General features: G+C 37.6%; 1 protein-coding gene across 2 annotated transcripts in view; it reads left to right on the top strand.

The window, feature by feature from the left end:
• CLIP4 (CAP-Gly domain containing linker protein family member 4) overlaps positions 1-22,115 on the top strand; it is a 63,463-nt gene that overhangs the window by 18,639 nt on the left and 22,709 nt on the right. For both annotated transcript variants that reach the window (XM_041757366.1, XM_041757365.1), the window contains exons 6-9: positions 1,016-1,134; positions 4,906-5,142; positions 12,626-12,761; positions 18,898-19,035. In XM_041757366.1, the coding sequence (XP_041613300.1) occupies positions 1,016-1,134; positions 4,906-5,142; positions 12,626-12,761; positions 18,898-19,035 (630 nt within the window). The remainder of the gene's footprint in view (positions 1-1,015; positions 1,135-4,905; positions 5,143-12,625; positions 12,762-18,897; positions 19,036-22,115) is intronic.

Here is a 22,115-nt window from a genome sequence, read left to right as displayed (position 1 = left end):
ATTTTTAACTTTTACCTTTTAATTTTAGGTTGATGTTATGAAGAAAGCCTCTTGAAAATACAGTGTCTTTAATAACTCAGGAAGCTTTGTCCTGAGTATGTCTTAGTTGTTTGGAATTGTAGGCAGGACACGTAGGGCAGTATGGTTTAGATTAAGGTAGGATTAATGCAACCAGATATATGAAATCCTTGTTACAGAAAACATGAAAAACAAGATTCCCAGATCTAGGAGATTTCTTGTGTCTGAGTATAGCATCATGGTGATTCATTGAAAGTTATTAAAATGTCCTTAGAATTGCAAGATTCTTTTTTCCTACCATGAGGTCCAAATACCTTTGCTGAATAAAGTATTATGAATGAATACGATTTGTAAGCATTTCTGTATTTAGTCTTTAATTATTCCTGATTTGAAAATTCTGTATTGTTTTACCTACTACTTTTTATGTAAAGGGCCAGATAGGACATACCATAGGCTTTGGGACCGCTGCAACTATTGGATTTTGTAGTTATAGTAGGAGGCTAGCTGTAGAGAACGTGTGAATAAATATTTATGGCCATGTTCCATTAAAACTTTATTTGTAAAAATGGATGGTGAGTTGTGTTTGGCCCATGGGCCATAGTTTGCTGGTTCTTGACCTAAACCCTACTACTTCATTGTAGCTGTAATGGCATACATGCAAGAGGGTAATGAAAAATTGTATTAAGATCTTTACTTTTACAAATGTGATAGTTGGAAAGTCTATGATAATATCAGTGCATGTTATAATGAAATTTTATTGTACTAAGAAAATAATTGGTAAGCCAGATTGTAATATGAAAATTTAGTTCCATCATGAAATGGTGCTTCTAGTGGGTGGGTTTAGGTCTCATAAATGGCTTAATAAAGTTCTCTCCCCCCAACCAAAAACAAAAACAAAAACAAAAAAACCCCCACAACCAAATCCTGCCTGTCTCCTTTTATATATAATAGTTAAATTTAAACTTTTAGTTAATATACTTGTGGTATTTAATTGTAGATGTAGATGCCACTTGCAGTGACTTTAATTTTGGAACAGCTCTGCATATTGCTGCGTATAACTTGTGTGCAAGTACTGTGAGATGCTTATTAGAGCACGGAGCGAATCCTGCATTTAGGGTAAGAGATTAATTTAAAAGAATTAAAATGTCTAACATCATTTTCCAGTAAAGAGTTGAATCTGGATGTTATTATAGGACTAATATGAGCAAAGAATTTATGTTTTTGTGCTGCATATAAAGAGTAATGGTGATCAAGTTTATCTCAAATAAATATAAGGCCTAGCAGTGAATTTCAGTCCCCTCATATTGATAAGCTCTATAAAATTTCTTTTCATTCAGTGAAGTAAAATGTTCTTTAATGTGTCACCATCCTTGATTTTAAGTCTTTCATGTAGTTTTTTTGATATACTTATAAAAAGTTAGCTATCGAATTAAAATGTGTATGTTAAAGTGATATTTCTGTATTAAATCATATTTTAAATTCTGTTAGAAGTAAATTTTATCTCAGAAAAATTTTAAAAATGCACATTTAGGGTGGAGTAAACCCTTAAAAATTAAAGAAAAAATGAATTTTTTCAAGGTAGTCATGTAATTTAGTAAGTTTACAGTTAACACACAGGATTGAATTTCATAATCTTCAAGTCTTTTGGTATTTTATTGTCTTCACAGAGTGGCTCTCAATGTTCATTTCCTGAAGAGTAATAGCAATGACTTGCTCTGGCAGGGGTTCTTAATTGATTTGATATTGTCATAATTGGGTCTGTGCCATCCCTTCAAGGGACGGGGCTGGGGCTGGGCAGTGTTTGAAAAGGTCTCCCTCCTCCCTCTTTTCCTCTCCCTCTGTCTACTTTCTAGTTCCCCTCTCCTGCCTACTTCTTTCTGCCACTGTTCCCTCTGCTTTACCGCATCATTGGTTAATTAACCCTCTCCCCTTTCCTTCCCCCTGCCCCTCTCCCTCCTTCTCTATTGTGTATTGGGCACCGGGAGAACACAACAATAAATAAAAATCTTTGTCTCCAAAGAGAGTGTAGTCTAGAGGGGAGGATGGATGAGTACTTTAACTGTGGTGTGTTGTATTCACTCAGTGGGTTACGATGTGGGAGTGGGCAGAATGCCATGGGCTCTAAGCCTTGGGAGAGCTTTCCGGCAAAGGTGACGTTGAGCACTTACACATAGTTGAGAACTGGCCAGTTAGAGGAGGGAGGTGCAAAAACCTTTTAGGCAAAGAAAAGAGTAGCATTTATGAAAGGCTAGGGGATGATCCTGCGGTTTGGTTGGTATGTGAAGGTGATATGCTTTTGCTTTTCCTAGTAGACTGTTGACAAAACCTCCTTAGTGGAGAGACTATTTTGAATTTAGTAAGATGCAGTGAGGCATGCTATTGAGGTAAATTTCCACCTGAAGCCAGAAACAATAATTATTGTATTTTGAAGTTTAATATTTACAAAAAAAGAAAAAAAACAGCCAGCATGTGGGGCAGCAGTTGCCCTTGGTTCATATTCTGGTAACCACAATTTTAGAAGAGAATAGAATTCCATAATTAATCATGATCAAGCCTTCCTTTAAAAAAAAAGATTTTATTTATTTATTCATGAGAGACACAGACTGAGGGGGGGGAACAGAGACACAGACAGAGGGAGAAGCAGGCTCCATGCAGGGAGCCCAATGTGGGACTCGATCCCTGGTCTCCAAGATCAGGCCCTGGGCTGAAGGTGGTGCTTAAACTGCTGAGCCACCTGGGCTGCCCATGAGCAAGCCTTCTTGTGTTAGCATGACATCATCATTGTTTTTATTTTATTATTTTTTTAAACAGAAGTTTTAGTTGCCAAATTTAATAGGAATTAACATAAGTGTCATCATCTTTGAGTTTAAGTCTTTCATTTAGTTTTTGATATATTTATAAAAATATATAAATATTTCATTCTAGAAAGGTGAAGACTTAAAAATCTAAAGTAAGGGATGCCTGGGTGGCTCAACAGTTGGGCCTCTGCCTTTGGCTCAGGGCATGATCCCAGAGTCCCAGGATCGAGTTCCGCATCAGGCTTCCCACAGGCATCCTGCTTCTCCCTCTGCCTATGTCTGTGCCCCTCTCTCTGTGTCTCTCACTAATAAATAAAATCTTTTAAAAAAGGGACGCCTGGGTGGCTCAGCAGTTGAGCATCTGCCTTTGGCTCAGGGCATGATCCCAGAGTTCTGGAATCAAGTCCCATATCAGGCTTCTTGCATGGAGCCTGCTTCTCTCTCTCCCTGTGTCTCTGCTTCTCTCTCTGTGTCTCTGATGAATAAGTAAATACAATCTTTTTAAAAAAACTAAAGTGAAATAGTCATTGTAAATATAGCTTGCGGCTTATCAGTACAAGGTTTAAAAAAAATTCCTCCCATCTTTTTATCAAGAGTACATATTTGTGCTATACATACCTTCAGTATATTTTGTATATTTTCTTTGAAATCTGAAATTCTTTAAAATAGTCCTGTCGCCATCCCAAAAAGTTGGTAACATGCCTTCTGCCATATTTCTACTTGAGACCAAACTGACTTGAATTTTAAAACAGAAACTGTGAGGCACATGCAAACTAAGTGTGTTCTAAAAGCTTCAGTCTTTCATCCATATGGAGCATTTGAAGATAATTATCAGCAGAGAAAACAAGGAAAAGAAGTTTCTCAGCAAAAGAATCTTGATTCATCATATTAAAGGAAGATTATAGTCTATAAATTCTCTCATAAAATCTAAGTTTTTTGGTTAGGGATAATAGAGGAGGTATACCATGTTTGAGGGAAGGATAGCCCGAAGTAGGAGAAAGGCTATGTCTAGTGGGTCATAGACACGGATTCAGATGTCACCTCTGCCAGGAATCATGTAAATGACTTTGAATGAGTCATTAACCTTTCCTTGCTAAATTTCCCTAATTGGCAAACTGGAAATATTAGTAGTATTTTATTCGGTTAGTTGGTTATTGTCTCTCCTACTACAATATAAACTCTCAGTGGGCATGGGTTTTTATCTGTTTTATTCATAAGCTTTTTCTTGATGTGCGAATCAGATGAGACAACTTATATGATAGGATTTGGTTATATAAACACCACACAAATATTAGTAGAAATATTAGTGGGCTGGTAACAACCATTTTATCTTGTTGCAGGATAAATCCAAGGATGCAGTCTCTCCTTTATAGTGAGACCAGAGCTCTTTTTTTGATTATAGCCTGAATTTTAGAAGTATTGAAACTGTAATTTCTGTTCCTGAAATCTGAGTCACTCCATGAGGGGGCAGGATAGGTCAGGTCCCACAGCCGTGGAGGCAGCTGTGGCACAGTGGACAGAGTCTTGGATCTGGGTCTGGGAGGCCAGTGAGTGCCATGACCTCTGTCTTTGAACCCGCCTTCTCTGAACCTGTGCAGCCAGGCATGCTGTCCACTCATGACCTCCGCACTTGTCCTTCCCTGAACCTGGGCTGCCTCCCCGGACCCCTCAGCCTCCTCTGCGTACCTGCATCTTAGCATTGCACCCTCCTGCAGCTGCTCTGCGTGCACACACGCCACTCGCCTGGTGTCCCTCCCCCACCCGTCCCTTCCCCCCTGCCACTTTTCACCATCAATATAATCTACCATATATTTTACTTGTTTGATTGTTCGCAGTCTGTCCGTCCTCCCAGAAGGTGTGCTCTCTGAGGACAGGGCTTTTCTCTTCACCGTGGTGTCATTAGCATTTAGAGCGGTGCCTGGCATGGAGTAGATGTTCAGTAAATCGTTTGACTAAATATACACGACGAATGTATTTGATTTCAAAAAAATTTTTTTTTTAAATTTCAAAAATTTTTTTGACTTTTATTTTTAAAAATGTGTCTGACTGCATCGAGCTGTAGGTGATACGGATTTCTCTGCATCTGTAGAACGACAAAGGACAGATCCCTGCGGATGTTGTCCCGGACCCTGTGGAGATGCCCCTAGAGATGGCCGATGCCGCCGCCACTGCTAAAGAAATCAAGCAGCTGTTGCTGGACGCGGCGCCCCTGTCGTGCGAGATCTCGAAGCCGCTGCTTCCAAGCTGCGACCGCATCACCAGCAGGGCGATGCTTACGTCCCTTGGTCTGAGGTTGGGGGATCGCGTGGTTATCGCGGGACAGAAGGTAGGGGAAGGACCTGTGGTCTCCGAAGCCAAGTCCGAGGTCGCAGGGTGGTGGCCCGTGTGCCCCGGCTGCAGACATACCGGTGTGGCCAGAATTTTGAGGTTTTCAAAAAAGGGCGATGTGTAAACAGAAACATACTTAATGAAAATGGGGAAACTGAGATGCCTGCTCACTGTGAAGCGTGACCTAAGAACATAAGCTCCTTGGGTGGAATAATGAAGGCCTCTCTGTGGGGTGGGGAGAGGGGAGTATGTAGTGCTGCTGAGTGCATTTGGAGGCGGGCGCTGAGCCATTGCTGAGCCCCACTGCCACCCTCAGGGGGTCCCTCCCCCCCCCAGGACTGCCTGGGAGCATTGGAGCAAAGGAGACTCTTACCATTCATAGATGTTTGGCCTTGAGATCCTATAAATAGAAGAATCTTAGATATTATTTCAACCTATAGTAGAAAATGCACATGGAAAAGGGGACCCACCCCCTTGCCCTGGCCTATCGAAGATGCTCCAGATGCATCTATTCTGTGGCCCCCCCCCCCCCCGTGTTCTTATGGCATGCTTGTTGCCATTCTCTCTTTTTAAATACCTCATATGGAAGGGCCTTTCCATTTTCTTTAATTTTGGGGTTACTAGGAAACTGGGTTCGTCATAGAGAATGGAATGGGGAGTCCTATTTCCTGACACAGTTAGATGTAAATATTTGGGTGGGCTTGTGGGAAGGTGACAAAAGGTTTCTCAGAAAATGCCGAAAACTGGAAGTTTGATTTACTGAGAAAAGTGCTTCAAAGAGGAAGGTAAACTCCAAACAAACGATTGTGTTGAGAATGACATTTACCAACTTCCAAAAGAATATATTCATAGGACATTTGTTAGCTTTTTTTTTTTTAAACTTGGGATTAATATTCAGCCTCTCTAGTATTCCTGTGCTATGTCTAAGAATGGTATTTAGAAGAGTTATTCTGTTGTTTTATTTTACTTTTTATTTTGGATAATTTAAAGCTATACAAAAGTAGAAGCTGAGCGTGTATGTCCCATTTCGCTGGGTTTAACTTGATTGTGGCACGGCCAATCTTGCTTCTGTTATACTTTCTCTCATTCTGTTGTTTGCCTTTTCATCCTCTTAGGAATGTCTTTCAAAGAGTAGCAGTTTTAAATTTGATGAAGTCCGTTTTACCAACTTTTCCTTAGACGGATTGTGTGTGTTTAGCATAGCTGAGAAATTTTCTACAGTGTCATAGGACAGTAGAAGATATAGTACATAGATATTCTCCCAGAGGTTTATAGTTTTAGATTTTACATTTAGTTTTATATTTAATTTTGAGTTAACTTTTGTAGAGTACTAGGTATAAAGTTTCTCTCTCTTTTTTGTATCTGATTGTTCCAGCACCATATTTTGAAAAGACTATTCTTTCTCTCTTGAATTGCCCTTACCCTTTTGTCACCTGACCTTAGATGTAGGGGTATATTTCTGGATTTTATTCTACTCCAAGGTCCAGTGATGACCCTTTCTTTAGTACTACCCTGTCATGATTGCTGTAGCTTTATAGTAAGTCTTACAATCAGATGTTGTTATGCTTCAGGTTTTTATTTTTCTTAGTTTCTTTGTCTTTCCATGTCACTGTAGAATCAGCTTATGGATTTCAAGTCATACAAAGAAATCCTGCTGGGATTTTGAATGAAGTTGTGTTGACATAGATCAGTTGAGGAAAATGGCTATTTTAAAGATATGGAGTCTTTAAAACACAGGCACAATAGAAATGCCTGCATGGCTCAGTTGGTGAAGTGGCTGTGTCTTGATTTTTGCTCAGGTCATGATCTCAGGGTCATGGGATCAAGCCCCTGCATCAGGTTCTGTGCTCAGTGTGGCATCTGCTTGAAATTCTCTCTCCCTCTGCCCCTCCTCCAGCTCATTCTTTCTCTCTCTCTCTCTAAAATAAATAAATAAAAAACGCCACAAGTGTAACATATCTCTATTTTATAGGTTTTCTATTTGTTTTGTTATTTTTATAGTTTTAAGCATTTATTTATTTAAATTTTAGGTAGCTAAGGGTTGCCTGGGTGGCTGAGTTGGTTAAGCATCTGCCTTCGACTCAGGCCATGATCCATGATCTCTAGGTACTGGGATCTGGTTGAATTAGGCTTCCTGCTCAGTGAGAAGTCAGTTTCTCTCTCTCCCTCTATCCCACCCTTGTGCTTTCTTACTTGCTTTATCTGAAATAAATAAGTAAAATGTAAAAAAAAAAAAAAACCCTTTAGGTATTTAATATACAGTGCAATATTGGTTTCTAAAGTAAAATTCAGTGATTTGTTACTTACATACAACACCCAGTGCTCATCACAATCAAGTACCCTCCATAATCCCCATCACCCATCTAGCCCATCCCCCACCCACCTCCCTCCATCCACCTCAATTTGTTCTCTATTGTTAAGAGTCTCTTTGGCTTGTTTCCCTCTCTCTCTTTTTTCTTTCCCCCCTTCCCATATGTTCATCTATTCTTTTTCTAAAATTCCACATATGAGTGAAATCATATGGTATTTGTCTTTCTCTGACTGACTTATTTCACTTAGCATAATACACGCTATTCACTTAGCATATACACACATAATACACACATCATTGCAAATGGCAAGATTTTCATTTTTGATGGCTGAGTAATATTCCACATATATATGTGTGGATATATATATATATATACACACACATATACATATACATATACATATATATATATATATATATTCCACCTCTTTTTTCATTAATCAGTCGATGGACATTGGGGCCTTCTCCATAGTTTGGCTGTTGTTGATAATGCTGCTATAAACTTTGGGGTGCACATACCCCTTCATATCTGTATTTTTGTTATCCTTTAGGTAAATACCTAGTAGTGCAATTGCTGGATTGTAGGTTAGTTCTGTCATTAACTTTTTGAGGAACTTCATACTGCTCTCCAGAGTGGCTGCACCAGTTTGCATTCCCACCAACAGTGCAAGAGGGCTCCCCTTTCTCTGCATCCTTGCCAACATCTGTTGTTTCTTGTGTTGTTCATTTTATTTTATTTATTTTTTTTAAAATTTTTTTAAATTTTTATTTATTTACGATAGTCACAGAGAGAGAGAGAGAGAGAGAGAGAGAGAGAGAGGCAGAGAGACACAGGCAGAGGGAGAAGCAGGCTCCATGCACCGGGAGCCCGATGTGGGATTCGATCCCGGGTCTCCAGGATCGCGCCCTGGGCCAAAGGCAGGCGCCTAACCGCTGCGCCACCCAGGGATCCCTGTGTTGTTCATTTTAATTATTCTAATAGGTATGAGGTGGTATCTCATTATGATTTTGATTTGTATTCCTCTGATGATGAATGATATTGAGTATCTTTTTATGTGTCTGTAAGCCATCTGAATGTCTCCTTTGGAAAAATGTCTATTCATGTCTTCTGCCCATTTCTTACCTGGGTTATTTGTTTTTGGGTGTTCAGTTTGATAAGTTCTTCATAGATTTTGGATACTAACCCTTTATCAGATATGTTTTTTTTTTTAAAGATTTTATTTATTTATTCATAGAGATGGAGAGAGAGAGAGAGAGAGAGAGAGAGAGAGGCAGAGGGAGAAGCAGGCTCCATGCAGAGAGCCTGACGTGGGACTTGATCCAGGGTCTCCAGGATCATGCCCTGGCCTGCAGGCAGCACTAAACCGCTGCACCACCGGGGCTGCCCAGATATGTTGTTTACAAATATCTGCTCTCATTCAGTGGGCTGCCTTTTGGTTTTGTTGATTTTTTTCTTTTGCTTTTATCTTGATGAGACCTCAATAGTTCATTTTGCTTTTGTTTCCCTTGCTTATGGTGACATGTCTAGTAAGGAGTTGCTACAGCTGAGGTCAAAGAGGCTTCTACCTGTGTTTTCCTCTAGGGTATTGATGGTTTCCTGTCTCATATTAAGGACTTTCATCCATTTTGAATTTACTTTTGTGTTTTGTGTATGGTGTAAGAATGTGGCCTAGTTTCATTCTTCTGCATGTTGCTATCCAGTTTTTCCAGCACCATTTATTGAGGAGACTGTCTTTTATCCATTTGATATTCTTTCCTGCTTTGTTGAAGATGAGTTGACCATATAGTTATAGGTACATTTATGGGTTCTATATTCTGTTCCATTGATCTATGTGTCTGTTTTTGTGCCAGTACTGTACGTCTTGACTATAGCTTTGTAATGTAGCCTGAAATCTGGAATCATGATTCCTTCAGCTTTGTTTTTCTTTTTCAGAATTTCTTTGGCTATTTGGGGTCTTTTGTGGTTCTGTATGAATTTTAGAATTGTTTCTTCTAGCTCTGTGAAAAATGGTGGTGTTTTGATAGGGATTGCATTAAATGTGTAGAATAGGTTTGGGTGGTATAGACATTTTAACAATATTTATTCTTCTAATCCATGAGCATGGAATGCTTTTGCATTTCTTTGTGTCCTTTTCAATTTCTTTTATAAGTGTTCTATAGTTTTCATAGTACAGATCTTTTATTTCTTTAATTAGATTTATTCCTAGGTATCTTGTTTTTGGTGCAATTGCAAATGGGATCAATTCCTTAATTTCTTTTCCTACTGCTTTCCTATTGGTGCATAGAAAGGCATCAGATTTCTGCACATATGTTTTTATATTCTGCAACTTTACTGAATTCATGTATGAGTTCTAGCTATTTTTTGGTGGATTCTTTTGGGTTTTCTGCATAGAGTATCATGTCTACAAATAGTGGGAGTTTGACTTCTTCTTTGCCAAACATAGTTTTAAGCATTTAGATATTGCTATATTTTTTTAGGTTTATACCTAAGTTTTTCATGATCTTTGGTGCTATTATAAATGGTGGTGTTTTGGAAGTTTCATATAGAAATGCAGTTGATTTTTGTATATGGACCACACATTCTGTAACTTTGCTAAATATATTAATTCTTTTGGCCTTTTTTTTTTTTTTTTGAGTGCTTGTGGATTCTTTGGGATATCCTATGTAAATGATCATGTTGTCTGAATAGAGACAGTTTTATTTCTTTCCAATCTGTATACCTTTCATTTCTTTTTCTTGCCTAATTTCATTGCCTAGGACCTCTAGTATAATGATGAGCAGAAGCAGTAAGAACTGATAAACTTGCCCTGCTCCCAATAGTAAGGAGAAAACCCAGCCTTTCGTCATTAAGTATGATAATTGTTAGCTGTAGATTTTGTGGGTATCTTTTTTTTTTTTTTAAAATTTTTATTTATTTATGATAGTCACAGAGAGAGAGAGAGGCAGAGACATAGGCAAAGGGAGAAGCAGGCTCCATGCACCGGGAGCCTGATGTGGGATTCGATTCCGGGTCTCCAGGATCGCGCCCTGGGCCAAAGGCAAGCGCCAAACCACTGCGCCACCCAGGGATCCCTGTGGGTATCTTTTATTAAGTTGTGGAAGTTCTTGTCTAATCCTGGCTTACTGAGAGTCTTAAAAAATTATTAATATTATTATTTTAAAGATTTTATTTATTTATTCATGAGAGACAGAGAGAGGCAGAGACCTAGGCACACAGAGGAGAACAGGCTCCATGCAAGGAGCACAATGCAGAACTTGATCCCAGAACTCTGAGATCATGTCCTGAGCCGAAGGTAGACACTCAACCACCGAGCCACTCAGGCATCCCTAAAAAAAATTATTATTATCATGAAAGATGTTGAAATTTTCTAAAGCCTTTTTATGTATATGTTGAGAGAGTAAGTTTCTTTCTACTCCCTTCAGTCTGTGAATATGATAAATTATATTGATGACTTCTCAAATGTTGAACTAGACTTGCTTTCTCATGATAAATCTTACTTGGTCATGATGCTGGATTTGATTTGCTGTATGTTACTGGATTCTGTATATTGCTGTATATGATTTGCTCTTATTTTGTTGAGGATCCTTGTTTCTGGTTTTGGTATCAAGGTAATGCTGGGAATGAGTTGAGAATTAATCCTTCTGCTTTTATATACTAGGTTTGTGAGGAATTGATTATTTTTTCTTTAAATTCTTTAGTAGAGTGCAGCCTGGGTGGCTCAGCAGTTTATCGCCACCTTCAGCCCAGGGCCTGATCCTGGAGACCCAGGATGGAGTCCAACGTCGGGCTTCCTGCATGGAGTCTGCTTCTCCCTCTTCCTGTGTCTCTGCCTCTCTCTCTCTCTCTCTCTCTCTCTGTCTCATGAATAAATAAATAAAATCTTTAAAAAATTCTTTGGTAGAATTCACCATCAGAGTGTTTTTCGTTGTTGTTTTTTGTTTTTTTGGAAAGTTTTTTTTTTTTTTTAAGATTTTATTTATGAGAGAGAGAGAAAGAGAGTGTACAAGCAGGGGAGCAGCAGAGGGAAAGGGAGAAACAGGCTCCCTGATGAGCCCCGAGGAGGGGCTTGATCCCAGGACCCTGGGATCATGACCTGAGCCGCAGACAGATGCTTCACTGACTGAGCCACCTAGGTGCCCCTTTTTGGCAAATTTTAAACTACAAATTCAATTCAAATGTGAGCTTTGACAGTTTGCATCTTTCAAGAAATTGGGACATTTTATTTAATTTGTTAAATTTACAGGCAAAGGATTGTTCAAAGTATTTTCTTACTATTCTTTATTTTTTTAATTATTTTTATTTATTTATGATAGACAGAGAGAGAGAGAGAGAGAGAGAGAGAGAGAGAGGCAGAGACACAGGCAGAGGGAGAAGCAGGCTCCATGCCGGGAGCCTGATGCGGGACTCGATCCCGGGACTCCAGGCTCGTGCCCTGGGCCAAAGGCAGGCGCGAAACCGCTGAGCCACCCAGGGATCCCCTCTTACTATTCTTTAAATGACTGAGGGAATGTAATAATGTCTGCTTTCATTCATGATGTGTGTAGTTTGTGTCTTCTTTCTTTTGTTTCCTTGGTCCCCAGATAGAAGTTTATTAACCTTATATACTTTTATAAAGAACCAGTCTTTGGTTTCATTGATTTTTCTCTATTGTTTTTCTGTTCTTAATTTTTTATATTTATTGTTTTTTATCTTCTGCTTGCTTTGGATCTTCACCTTCTAATGTCTAAAAATGGAAGTTTAGATAATTGATTTGAGACCTTTTCTAATACAAGTGTTTAATGCTATAAATTTCCCTCTAAGTACTGCTTTTGCTGCATCCTACAAATTTTGATATATTGTGTTACCATTTTCACTCAATTCAAAAAGTTTTTAAATTTCCCTGTGATTTTCTGTTTAATCATGGGTTATTTGAGAGTGTATTGTTTAATTTCAAAATAGAGATTTTCCAAAATCAGTTCATAGGTGCATACAGATTTAGGATTTTTATGTCTTTTTGGTGAACTGACTCTTATTGTTATATAACACTTCATTCTGTCCCTGGTAATATTCCTATTCTGAAGTCTACTTTGAGAGAATTGTTTTTAAAAATTTCCGTGGTAAAGTTGCAAGAGTAGCACATTTAGAATTACTAGTAATCCTCAAAATTATTGTGATTTATGTTTTCTTTAGGTTGGAACATTAAGATTTTGTGGAACAACTGAATTTGCAAGTGGGCAGTGGGCTGGCATTGAATTGGATGAACCAGAAGGAAAAAACAATGGAAGTGTTGGGAAAGTCCAGTACTTTAAGTGTGCCCCCAAATATGGTAAGATAGATACTATCTAACTTAATGATTTAAGATAGTCAAATTACTTTATTTTTATTTATTTATTTACTTTTATTATTTTTTAAAAAAGATTTCATCTATTTATTTAGAGAAAGAGAGCATAAGCAGCGGGGAGGGGCAGTGGGAGAGGAGAGAGAATCCCAAGCAGATTCCTCACAGAGCTTGGAGCCCAGTGTGGAGCTTGAACTCATGACCCTGAGATCATGATCTGAGCTGAGATCAAGAGTCCACTAAATCAACGGGGCCACTCAGGCACCCCTACTCTTTTATTGTTTTTGAGTAAAACTTTCCTCCTCATTACCTGTGTAGTTAATGAAGGGGCTGCCCTTTTCTTGCTATGAGCAGTGCAGTGATTGGGAGATGGTGTCTCATTAGGAGTACAAATCCTCCTATAAATCCACTCAGGTGCTTTTATGGCTGAGGGAGGGACTTTGTTATCAAGGAAGTACAGAGCTCTGGGGGTTGACAAACTTGGAACCTTGAAAAAGCAAGTGAGGCCAACTTTATAATGTATTCTTGAGGTGGGATGATTCTTTTTCTGACAGATGTTTGTTTAAATTCATATTCTTTCTTTCTTGTATACACACACACACACCTCTTGACATTGAATTAAATTTGTCACTTGCTATGTTGTAAAGATTTTTCTTTGCCATGAAATATTCTTCTGGAACATTAACTTCCCTGGTTGCACAATATTTCAGTTACAGCTCCACAGGGAGGCACTCTGATCTGGTGCTGAAGTCCTTGCTTGGAGTCTGACTGCTTGGGTATGAGTCAGCTTTTCTACCTACCAGCTATGTGACCTTAATTCTCTCCTTGTGCTTCAGTTTGTCTTCTATAAAATGGGGCTAATAATACCTCAAGAGTTCATATGAGAATCAAATATGTTGATAAATGTATAAAGCACCTCAAATAGTGCTTGATTCCCTGTAAGCACTCAGCAAATTTATGTCATAAATTTATCAAAATTACCACTTTCCTTTTGTGATAAACTGAAAATGGAGCATGATTGTTCGGTCTATTAATTTTTTGTTTATAAAGATATTTATTGTGTAAAATTTGAAAACATAAAGAAGGTTAAAAGGAGGAAATAAAATCACTGTATATTTCTTCTGTTTAATTCTTTTCACAAACTTTGGATTATATATAGTTATATATTTTGCATTTTTATTTGACATGTTATTAGAATTCCCCCAAATCATTAAATATTGTTTGAAAATGTGATTTTTAATGGCTCCATTTCCTTTAATTTTTCCAATTTAACGGGTAAAAATTTCTGTTTGAATTCATATTTCTTTGTGGTAAAATAAAACACTTAAAATGTTTTGTTATTTTATATATATTTGTATATGTGTATATATAAGATATATGTGTATTACACAGGATAACACATGTGTGTATTATATAAAATATATTATATATAATATAACACATATAACATATAATAACATATATAATACACATATATAATTATATATAATATATATATAATACACACACACGTGTGTGTGTGTGTGTGTGTGTTTTCCTGGCAATTGCCAAGAAATAGTTGTTCATATTACATATTCATTATATAATTGAGATAGTGGGTTTTAAAAAACTTTAGAAAACAAATACATATTTAAGGTATTAAACTCTTATAGTTATTACATATATTTTGCCCAGTTTGTCATTTGCCTTTGAACTTCATTTGAAGTGTTTTGGCATAGAGTTTTATGTAGTTAAAAGACTTTTTCTTTATAACTTCTTTTTTTTTTTTTCCTCTTTATGACTTCTTACATTGGTTGTATACTTAGATAGTTCTTTCTAATCCAAGGATTAATTTAAAACTATATATTTTATTCTTCTGAGTGTTTTACTTTTTACACTAAATTATTTAACCCATTTGGAACATATTGATTAGTTATGTGGAACTAAGAATTTAATTTTAATTTTCCTCTATTAGCTAATTTTGGCAACTGTCAAGGAGACTGAGGGCAAGATCAAAACTACTAGCAACACACAGGGCAGATGTAAATCAGATTCATGGGAAATGCTTAGATTGTAACAGAATGCATGTTGTCCCCAAAATCTCATCATCCCAAGGAGAAGCATACTTGATGAGGACAAAGCCGGATACCCCAAGGACCCTGCTTCTGTCCCTTTTACATGCTTAAAGGCGAGTTTTGGGGGGCAAGGTTCATGTGTTGGATTATGTAAAAATGGGAGTTGCCTTGACTAAGCAGAAGCCAAAGAATTTGTCTCTTCTCAGCAACAGTTTTGTATTTTCCCTTTTTCTCTCTCTAACTCTGTCATTTTTCCTCGGCTTGCTGTGCTTCCTTTAGTATAAATTCAATTCTTATAAATGCTATAGTCTGTTTCAGGACTATTTTGTTCAACACATATTAGATTTTTTTTCAATTGTAGAAATTTTAAAATAATGTTTAAGTTTTTTTTTTTTTTAGAGCAGTTTATGTTCAAAACACAATTGAGAGAAAGGTGGAGTAATTTCCTGTGTATCCCCTGTTCCCATGCAAGCAGAGCGACTCCCATTGTCAGTGTTCCTTCACCAGTGGGGACCTTTCTGCAAATAGAGGAACCTACACTGACTCATCATCATCACTCAGAGTCCATAGTTTACATTGGGGTTCACTCTTGTTAATGTACATTCTGTGGTTTTGGATAAGTGCTTAATCACATGTCTCTCTCATTACAGTGTCATACAGAATCTATTCACTGCCCCGAAAATCCCCTGTGCTCTGCCTGTTCATCCTTTCCCTGCTCAGACCCTAGCAGGCAGGGGGAGGGACAGAGGAAGAGGGGGGAGCACACTTCCCACTGAGCAGGGAGCACTACTTGGAGCCTGATCCCAGGACCTTGGGATTGTGACCTGAGCTGAAGGGAGATGCTTAACCAACTGAGTCACCCAGGGTCCCCTAGAAGATTTTATTTTTAAGTAATCTCCTCACCAGACTTGGGGCTTGAACTTGCAACCCCAAGATCAAGAGTCAGGTGCCTACTGACTGAGCCAGCCAGGCACCCCTGATTTTTCTGATTTTAAACACCTACTGACTTCATACTATGAGGAGAAAGATTGGGTGCTTTCATTATTCTAAGTCAGTTTTTTTCTTGGTTTACTTCTTTGTTTTGGTGGAACACATCCTCTAGTAGCTTTTGACAAAGGAATTATGGGAGATCAATGTGTTGAAATCTTCCATTCTAAAAATATGCTTATTTCTACCCTTTTACTTCATATGATAGTTTGATGGGAAAAGGAACATTAGGTTGGAATTCATATTCTCAATATTTTGAAGGTTATATTCTATTGTCTGATGGAGTTTGGCAAATTTTTCCTGTAAAAGGCAAGAGTAAACATTTTAGGCTTTAAGGGCCACACAGTCTCTTGTTCAATTATCCAGCTCGCCTATTGTAGTGAAGAAGCAGTTGTAGACAGTGTGTAAACATATGGATTCCAGGAGAACTTGGCAAAAAGAGGTTGCAGGCAGGATGTGGTTGCTGGGCTTAGTTCGCCCACTACTCTCTTGGGCTTCCAGTGTTGCTATGTAGAAGTTTTAAAATCTTTCTTCTGTTTTTGACCTTTTACTTCTCTTTGGAAGCTTTTAGTATTTTTTCTCCTGTTTATCATTTTCTTTTTAGAGTTTATATTGTTTTTATTCCTAACTAATTAATATTTTGTGGTGTTTTGGGAAGAGTTGTGGTATAATAAAATGGGCCATGTTTATCTAGAAATTCATTACTCTTCTCTTTAAAAATAATCCTTCTTATGTATTTGTTTTAGTTAAGCTGTACAATTATATGTCAAGATCTGAGAAAAGGCCCATTGGTACTTTGATTAGCATGAGTTAGTTACAGGGAACTTTAATCCATATTCTGCTTGCATTTTGGGCTTTGGTTGTAGCCAGTCATTGCTCCAAATTTATTTTTGGTTCTCCCAAATGATTCATTTTATTAAAAAAAATAGAAGAATGAGAACTTACATAGGTGAGGTTTCACATACTAATATAAATCCTTTAAAGCCGTAGAATTAAATATTTACTTTCTAAGCTATTATGTGGAATAAGATTATGTAGAAATTTTCTTAAGACCTTGAAAGAAAAAAAAACAACACAACTGTCTTTTTTAACTGTTCGGATTAAGAAAAAAACATTCATTAAACAACAGTATTATGATATTAATGACAAATTTGAAAGATAAATCGAGAGTAGTCCGTTCTCATAAATATGTTTTGGTTTACAGTTTTTGCAGTCTTTCTTATACTCACACAAAATCTTTTCCAGATAAATCATAATGTAATTAGATATATAACTTCATTTTTATTTTCTTGATTTAATTTTCATACTTTTCTATATTTCTCTACAACTTTTATTGTTTTACCTATTGGTGATCCTGTTGCCAGATATTTGTTTTCTCCTACTTATGAATAATATTGCAATGATGACATATTCATGTATACAGTCTTTTCCTCCTGTTTGGGTTATTTTTTCCTGATTAATGTCCAAAGGTATAATTGAGTCATAGTAGTAAACTAGAAATTGTTTTGGCTCTGGAAATTTATCTTTTCCTTATAACATAAAAACATAACTGTGTAACTTTTGTGCACATCTCTAAGCATTTCCTTATAACTGATGCCACAAAGCGGATTCAGTCAGAATTTTTGTCTTCCAATAAGATTGTATGAATTTATATTTCTAGAGTATAAAATAATTTCTGTCTTCCAACCTTTGGCAATTTGTTGTAACTATCATCACACTGTTTTTTGTGTGTGTGTGTGTGTGTGTATTTGACAAGGAAAAGAATTAGAGAAAAGAATAGAAACTCAAGGAAAATGTGATAAGTGGGAGAAGAGAGAACATTGTGGATAAGTCAGAAGATGTAGGAAAATCAGGAGAAAGTAATGTAGAATCCGAGGGAGGAAAGCATTTCATGATCAGTAGAGAAAGTCATATAGTTAGCCCTTTTTTAGTTATTAACAAAGCACTTTTGTTTGTTGATTATTGAGCATTTCTACAAACTATTTTAAAACAAGTTTTTTTTAAAGATTTTATTTATTTATTCATGAGAGACACAGAAAGAGTCAGAGACATAGGCAGAGGGAGAAGTGGGCTCCCTGCAGGAGCCCGATGTGGGACTCGATCCCAGAACCATGGGATCATGACCTGAGCCAAAGGTAGATGCTCAATCACTGAGCCACCCAGGCATTCCAAAACAAGTTGTTTTTAATGTATATATTACATTCTAGTCATAATGTGTCCTTGTTAAATTGTAAACACCCAATGGAAGAGTGTGATATACACATTATGACTTTTTTTTCTTTTTAAATATCTTAGCCAGATAATCTATGTATTTATAGTCTATATTCACTATCTCTGATGTCTGTGCATACTTATTTATACTGGACATTCTACTGCCTGGATAAACTCCTTTCTTAAAAGGAATTTTATACTCCAGCCTGCTGTAGATGGGCAGCCCCCCTCCCCTGGTCTGTATGCCTCCCTTCCCCAGCACACAAACTGTACTGTCAGGAGCTGAGGGCTAGCCCTTTTGGGAGGATTACATTTTATACTCAAGAATATTTGTTTATGTCTCGACTGTGTGTAAGGCACTGAAATTAGGTACAGTGTGGGAAATGCAGACATGAGTAACATTTGAATTTTGTCTTCCAGTGGTGTACAGTCTGGAAGAGAGATAGGACATGACATAAAAAACTGTCATGTGGGGAGAATATTGTTAAAGGGGACACAAAGTGACACAGATAAAAGTGCTTATACTGTAAAGCGCTCTGTTATTTGCCGGTAGCTTAGTCAGAAATCATTATGATGGAAAACTGTTACCTTCACTCATTTCTCTTTTCCCTGAATTTCATGTAATACCTGATGGTGCATCTTTTATATGATTCTTAAATTACCGTGTATGTTGTTTATCTTGACAACTAGATTGTAAGCTCTCTGAGGACAAGTACTGCGTCTTACTTTTTTCCTGTCTTTACCTACAGGACACCTGGTAGGCACTAAAAAATAATTTAAAGATCTATATTACCAAATGGTTGTACTTACCCTTTTATTTGATGTACTTTTAATTGCTTAACACTAACTCAAGCTCTGCATCCCTCTCTCAGGTATTTTTGCACCTCTTTCAAAGATAAGTAAAGCAAAAGATCGAAGGAAGAATGTAGCACACACTTCTGGAAAAACTGTGCCTCTCATCAGGTCCCAGAAAATCGATGTAGCTCATGTCACGTCAAAAGTGAACACTGGTAGGTCAAACCAGAGAGTTAAATCTCTTCTTCAGTGTTTTTATTTCATTTGCAGAATGACTTATATTTAATGTGCTTCACAATTTTTTTTTCTTAGATAACTGTGGAACCTGCATTTAATAAAATCTGCACCTTATGTGTTTTTAAATGTCAGTCTCATGGTTTATGATTTTCATTCCCGACAAGAGAGTTTTGCATTTTTCCTTTCTTTTCTTTCCTATCACATGCATCCCTTCATCACCCCTTAGTCTAACTTCCAAGCTAGATTTTATACCTCCAATAAAGCCTTGTAAACGCAACTAGCTTTAGCTTTAGGTTTCTCACCTATTCAAGAAGTTTAGTGACTTCTTTTTTAATCAGAAGAAGTCCCAACTCTTTAAACTGGCAGTCTGAGTCCTTCCTGTATATAAGGGAGTCTCTGGATACCTTCATAGTTGAAGTTGAGTCCTTCTTGTCCTCACTCTTCCCTCCATACTTTGTCTTGTGCTATTTCTCTGAGTACAGTAATTTGACTTCTGCCTTTTGAAGCCCTAGCTATGCTTTACCTCCTTATTCATATGCTATTTCTCTAAGAAAACTTTCCTGGTGACCCAGATCACTTCTATGCCTCCATTCTAACTTTGTGTACACTTGTATCCCTACCACAGAATTATTTGTTAGCTTGGGTCTTGTCCTCCAATTGCTTTATTTGTTCAGATCTTTTATTCTCTCAGCAGAATTTTAAAATTTAAATGGACTGTGAGAGTATTTTGTGCTTTTGTATTCACTGGAGTAGTACATAGCATAAAATAGGTGCTCGGGAAGTACTTGCTAACTTATCAGTGGCTGAAGCAGACGGGCTTCCTGCCATGATTCAAGGATTTTGTCCAAGAATTGGTTGGCCTTTCCACTCTCTTCCATTGAGTTATTTAAATAGCTCTGTGTCAGTCTGTACTTCATAACTCCCATAGTTTTTAAAAAATAAATCTTGATGTCTTGTAGAGGAAAGCTTCCTACCTTATCCTTGAATAGTGTTTTAGCTGTTTGGATCCTTGTAAATCCACATTTCCGTATAAATTTTGGAATTAGCTTTTAAGTTTATTTTTAAAAATATCTGTTGAAGTTTTATTGCATTTAAACCATTAAGTCAGGATGAGCACTGGCTGTTATACTATATGTTGGCAAATTGAATTTAAATTAAAAAAATGTTAAAAAAATAAATCATAAGTCAATTTAGGAAGAACTGACATCATTACAATATTCAGTCTTTTAGTTTTAAGCTTGGAATATTGCTTTATTTAATTAGGTACTTTAAAAATATGTCAATAGGATTTCTGATTTTCTCTACAGCTATTTTATACCAGTTTTCTCAGGTCTGTTTCCAGACACTTCATACTTTTTGATGCAATTGTAAATGGTATCCTTTTAACCTGAAACCCAGAAGTTTACAGCCGTTATGGAAAGAAGGCCCAAAGAGAAGCCCTCTATTTCTGATCTAAAGTTCAGGGAAGAGTCTTCTACTAGATAGAAAATGGAGGAAATCCCCCCCCCCCTTTTTTTTTTTTTTTACCCTTTTGGTCATTCCCACGCCAGTCCTTAGGCAGTCCTGCATGGTGTTATAGCAGCAGTAGATAGCAAGGCACCTGAAATCCCAAGGGAGGGGAACACTTCTCTCTGACCAGAGAAACTGTGGTCCCAGAAATGTGGATGGATTCCCAATAGCTTGTCTTCTCTTTTCTCACTGCTTGTTCCTAGAGGCAGAGTCAGTCCCAGGAGACTATGACAAAGCAGGGATACTAAAGCCTAGGTATCTTGCCCAGATATCAAGAAGGGGTGCCTCTGGACACAGGGAAGTGGCAGGGAGACTATGGAGAGGAGGGAGCTCACAAAGCAATCTCAAAATGTTGGGTGTGAACTCCTGTCTTGCTCTCAAATTGTGCATGTGGATCTGACCATATAGGCTTTGGTCTCTGGTCTCCACTGCCCAGATCCCAGGTACTACTGGATGGCACAAGTGAGAAAGATCCCAAAAAGCCTTTGGAAACTCAACTGACATTGGAATACAATGCACAGAAGGTGGGTAGAGATGTCCAGCCTGAACTGGACTGAGTTGACCGCTTGATAATACAAAACAAACATTCTCTATAAGACTTAAATAAGACCACAACATAAAACTCAAAATGTGTAGGATGCAATCCAAAATTATTCAAAATATGAAAAACCAGGAAAATCTCAATATCTCTGAAGGAAAAGGACAACCAAAGGTTGCCAACCCAGACAGGACACAGACATGACACAGATAAAGACTTTAAAGAATATATTATAACCGTGCTTTAAGAATTAAGGTTAATACTCTTGAAACAAGTGGAAAGAAAGTTCACAGAAATGAGGATATAGAAAAGAACCAAGTGATATATAAGTGCACATGCATATGTGCACGGACACACAAATGAGTATGGTTAAAACTGGGGCATCCTAAGACTCGTGGATTATATCAGTGTTGGTATCCTGGTTGCAATGTTCTATTATAGTCATGTAAAAAGTTACCTTTGGGGAAATTGGGCAAAGTGTGCAAGAGATATCCTTGTATTACTTTATACAACTGCATGTGAATCTCCAGTGACTCAATTAAAAAATTCAAATAAGAAAGGTCCAAATGGATATGTTAAAACTGAAAAATATAACTGAAAAATAAGAGGTGCATTCTGTGGGGTGCCTTCACTGTCTCTCTTACCCATTCCTCTGTTCAGTTCATGCCATTGTTGTTCTGGTCCTCATTCCACCTATTGTAAGAACTTCTCCCTGGTCCATGCTTCTTGCCTCTGCTGCTCTCACTTTCTTCTAAGCTATGCTGTCAGGGTGATGTTACTCCCCGCTCTGTTCATGCCAACCCTCCTTCACCAAGTCCATCAGAGGCCTTCAATTTATCAGAGGCCCATTCCTTCCATCAGAGGCCCATTCCTTCTATCAGAAGCCCAGGTCCTTACGTGGCCCTGTCACCCTCTGAGATTTCATTCTGACCTGTCTATCCAGCTTTACTTCTACCATGTCCCAAAATTACTCTTTATTCCAGCCATGCTACTCATCTGTCTCTAACTCTG

This window comes from Vulpes lagopus, chromosome 5 (genome assembly GCF_018345385.1).
Source record: "Vulpes lagopus strain Blue_001 chromosome 5, ASM1834538v1, whole genome shotgun sequence".
Classification (NCBI taxonomy): Eukaryota; Metazoa; Chordata; class Mammalia; order Carnivora; family Canidae; genus Vulpes; species Vulpes lagopus.
The sequence above is the reverse complement of the archived record's forward strand: the minus strand, read 5'-3'. Positions and strand labels throughout refer to the sequence as shown.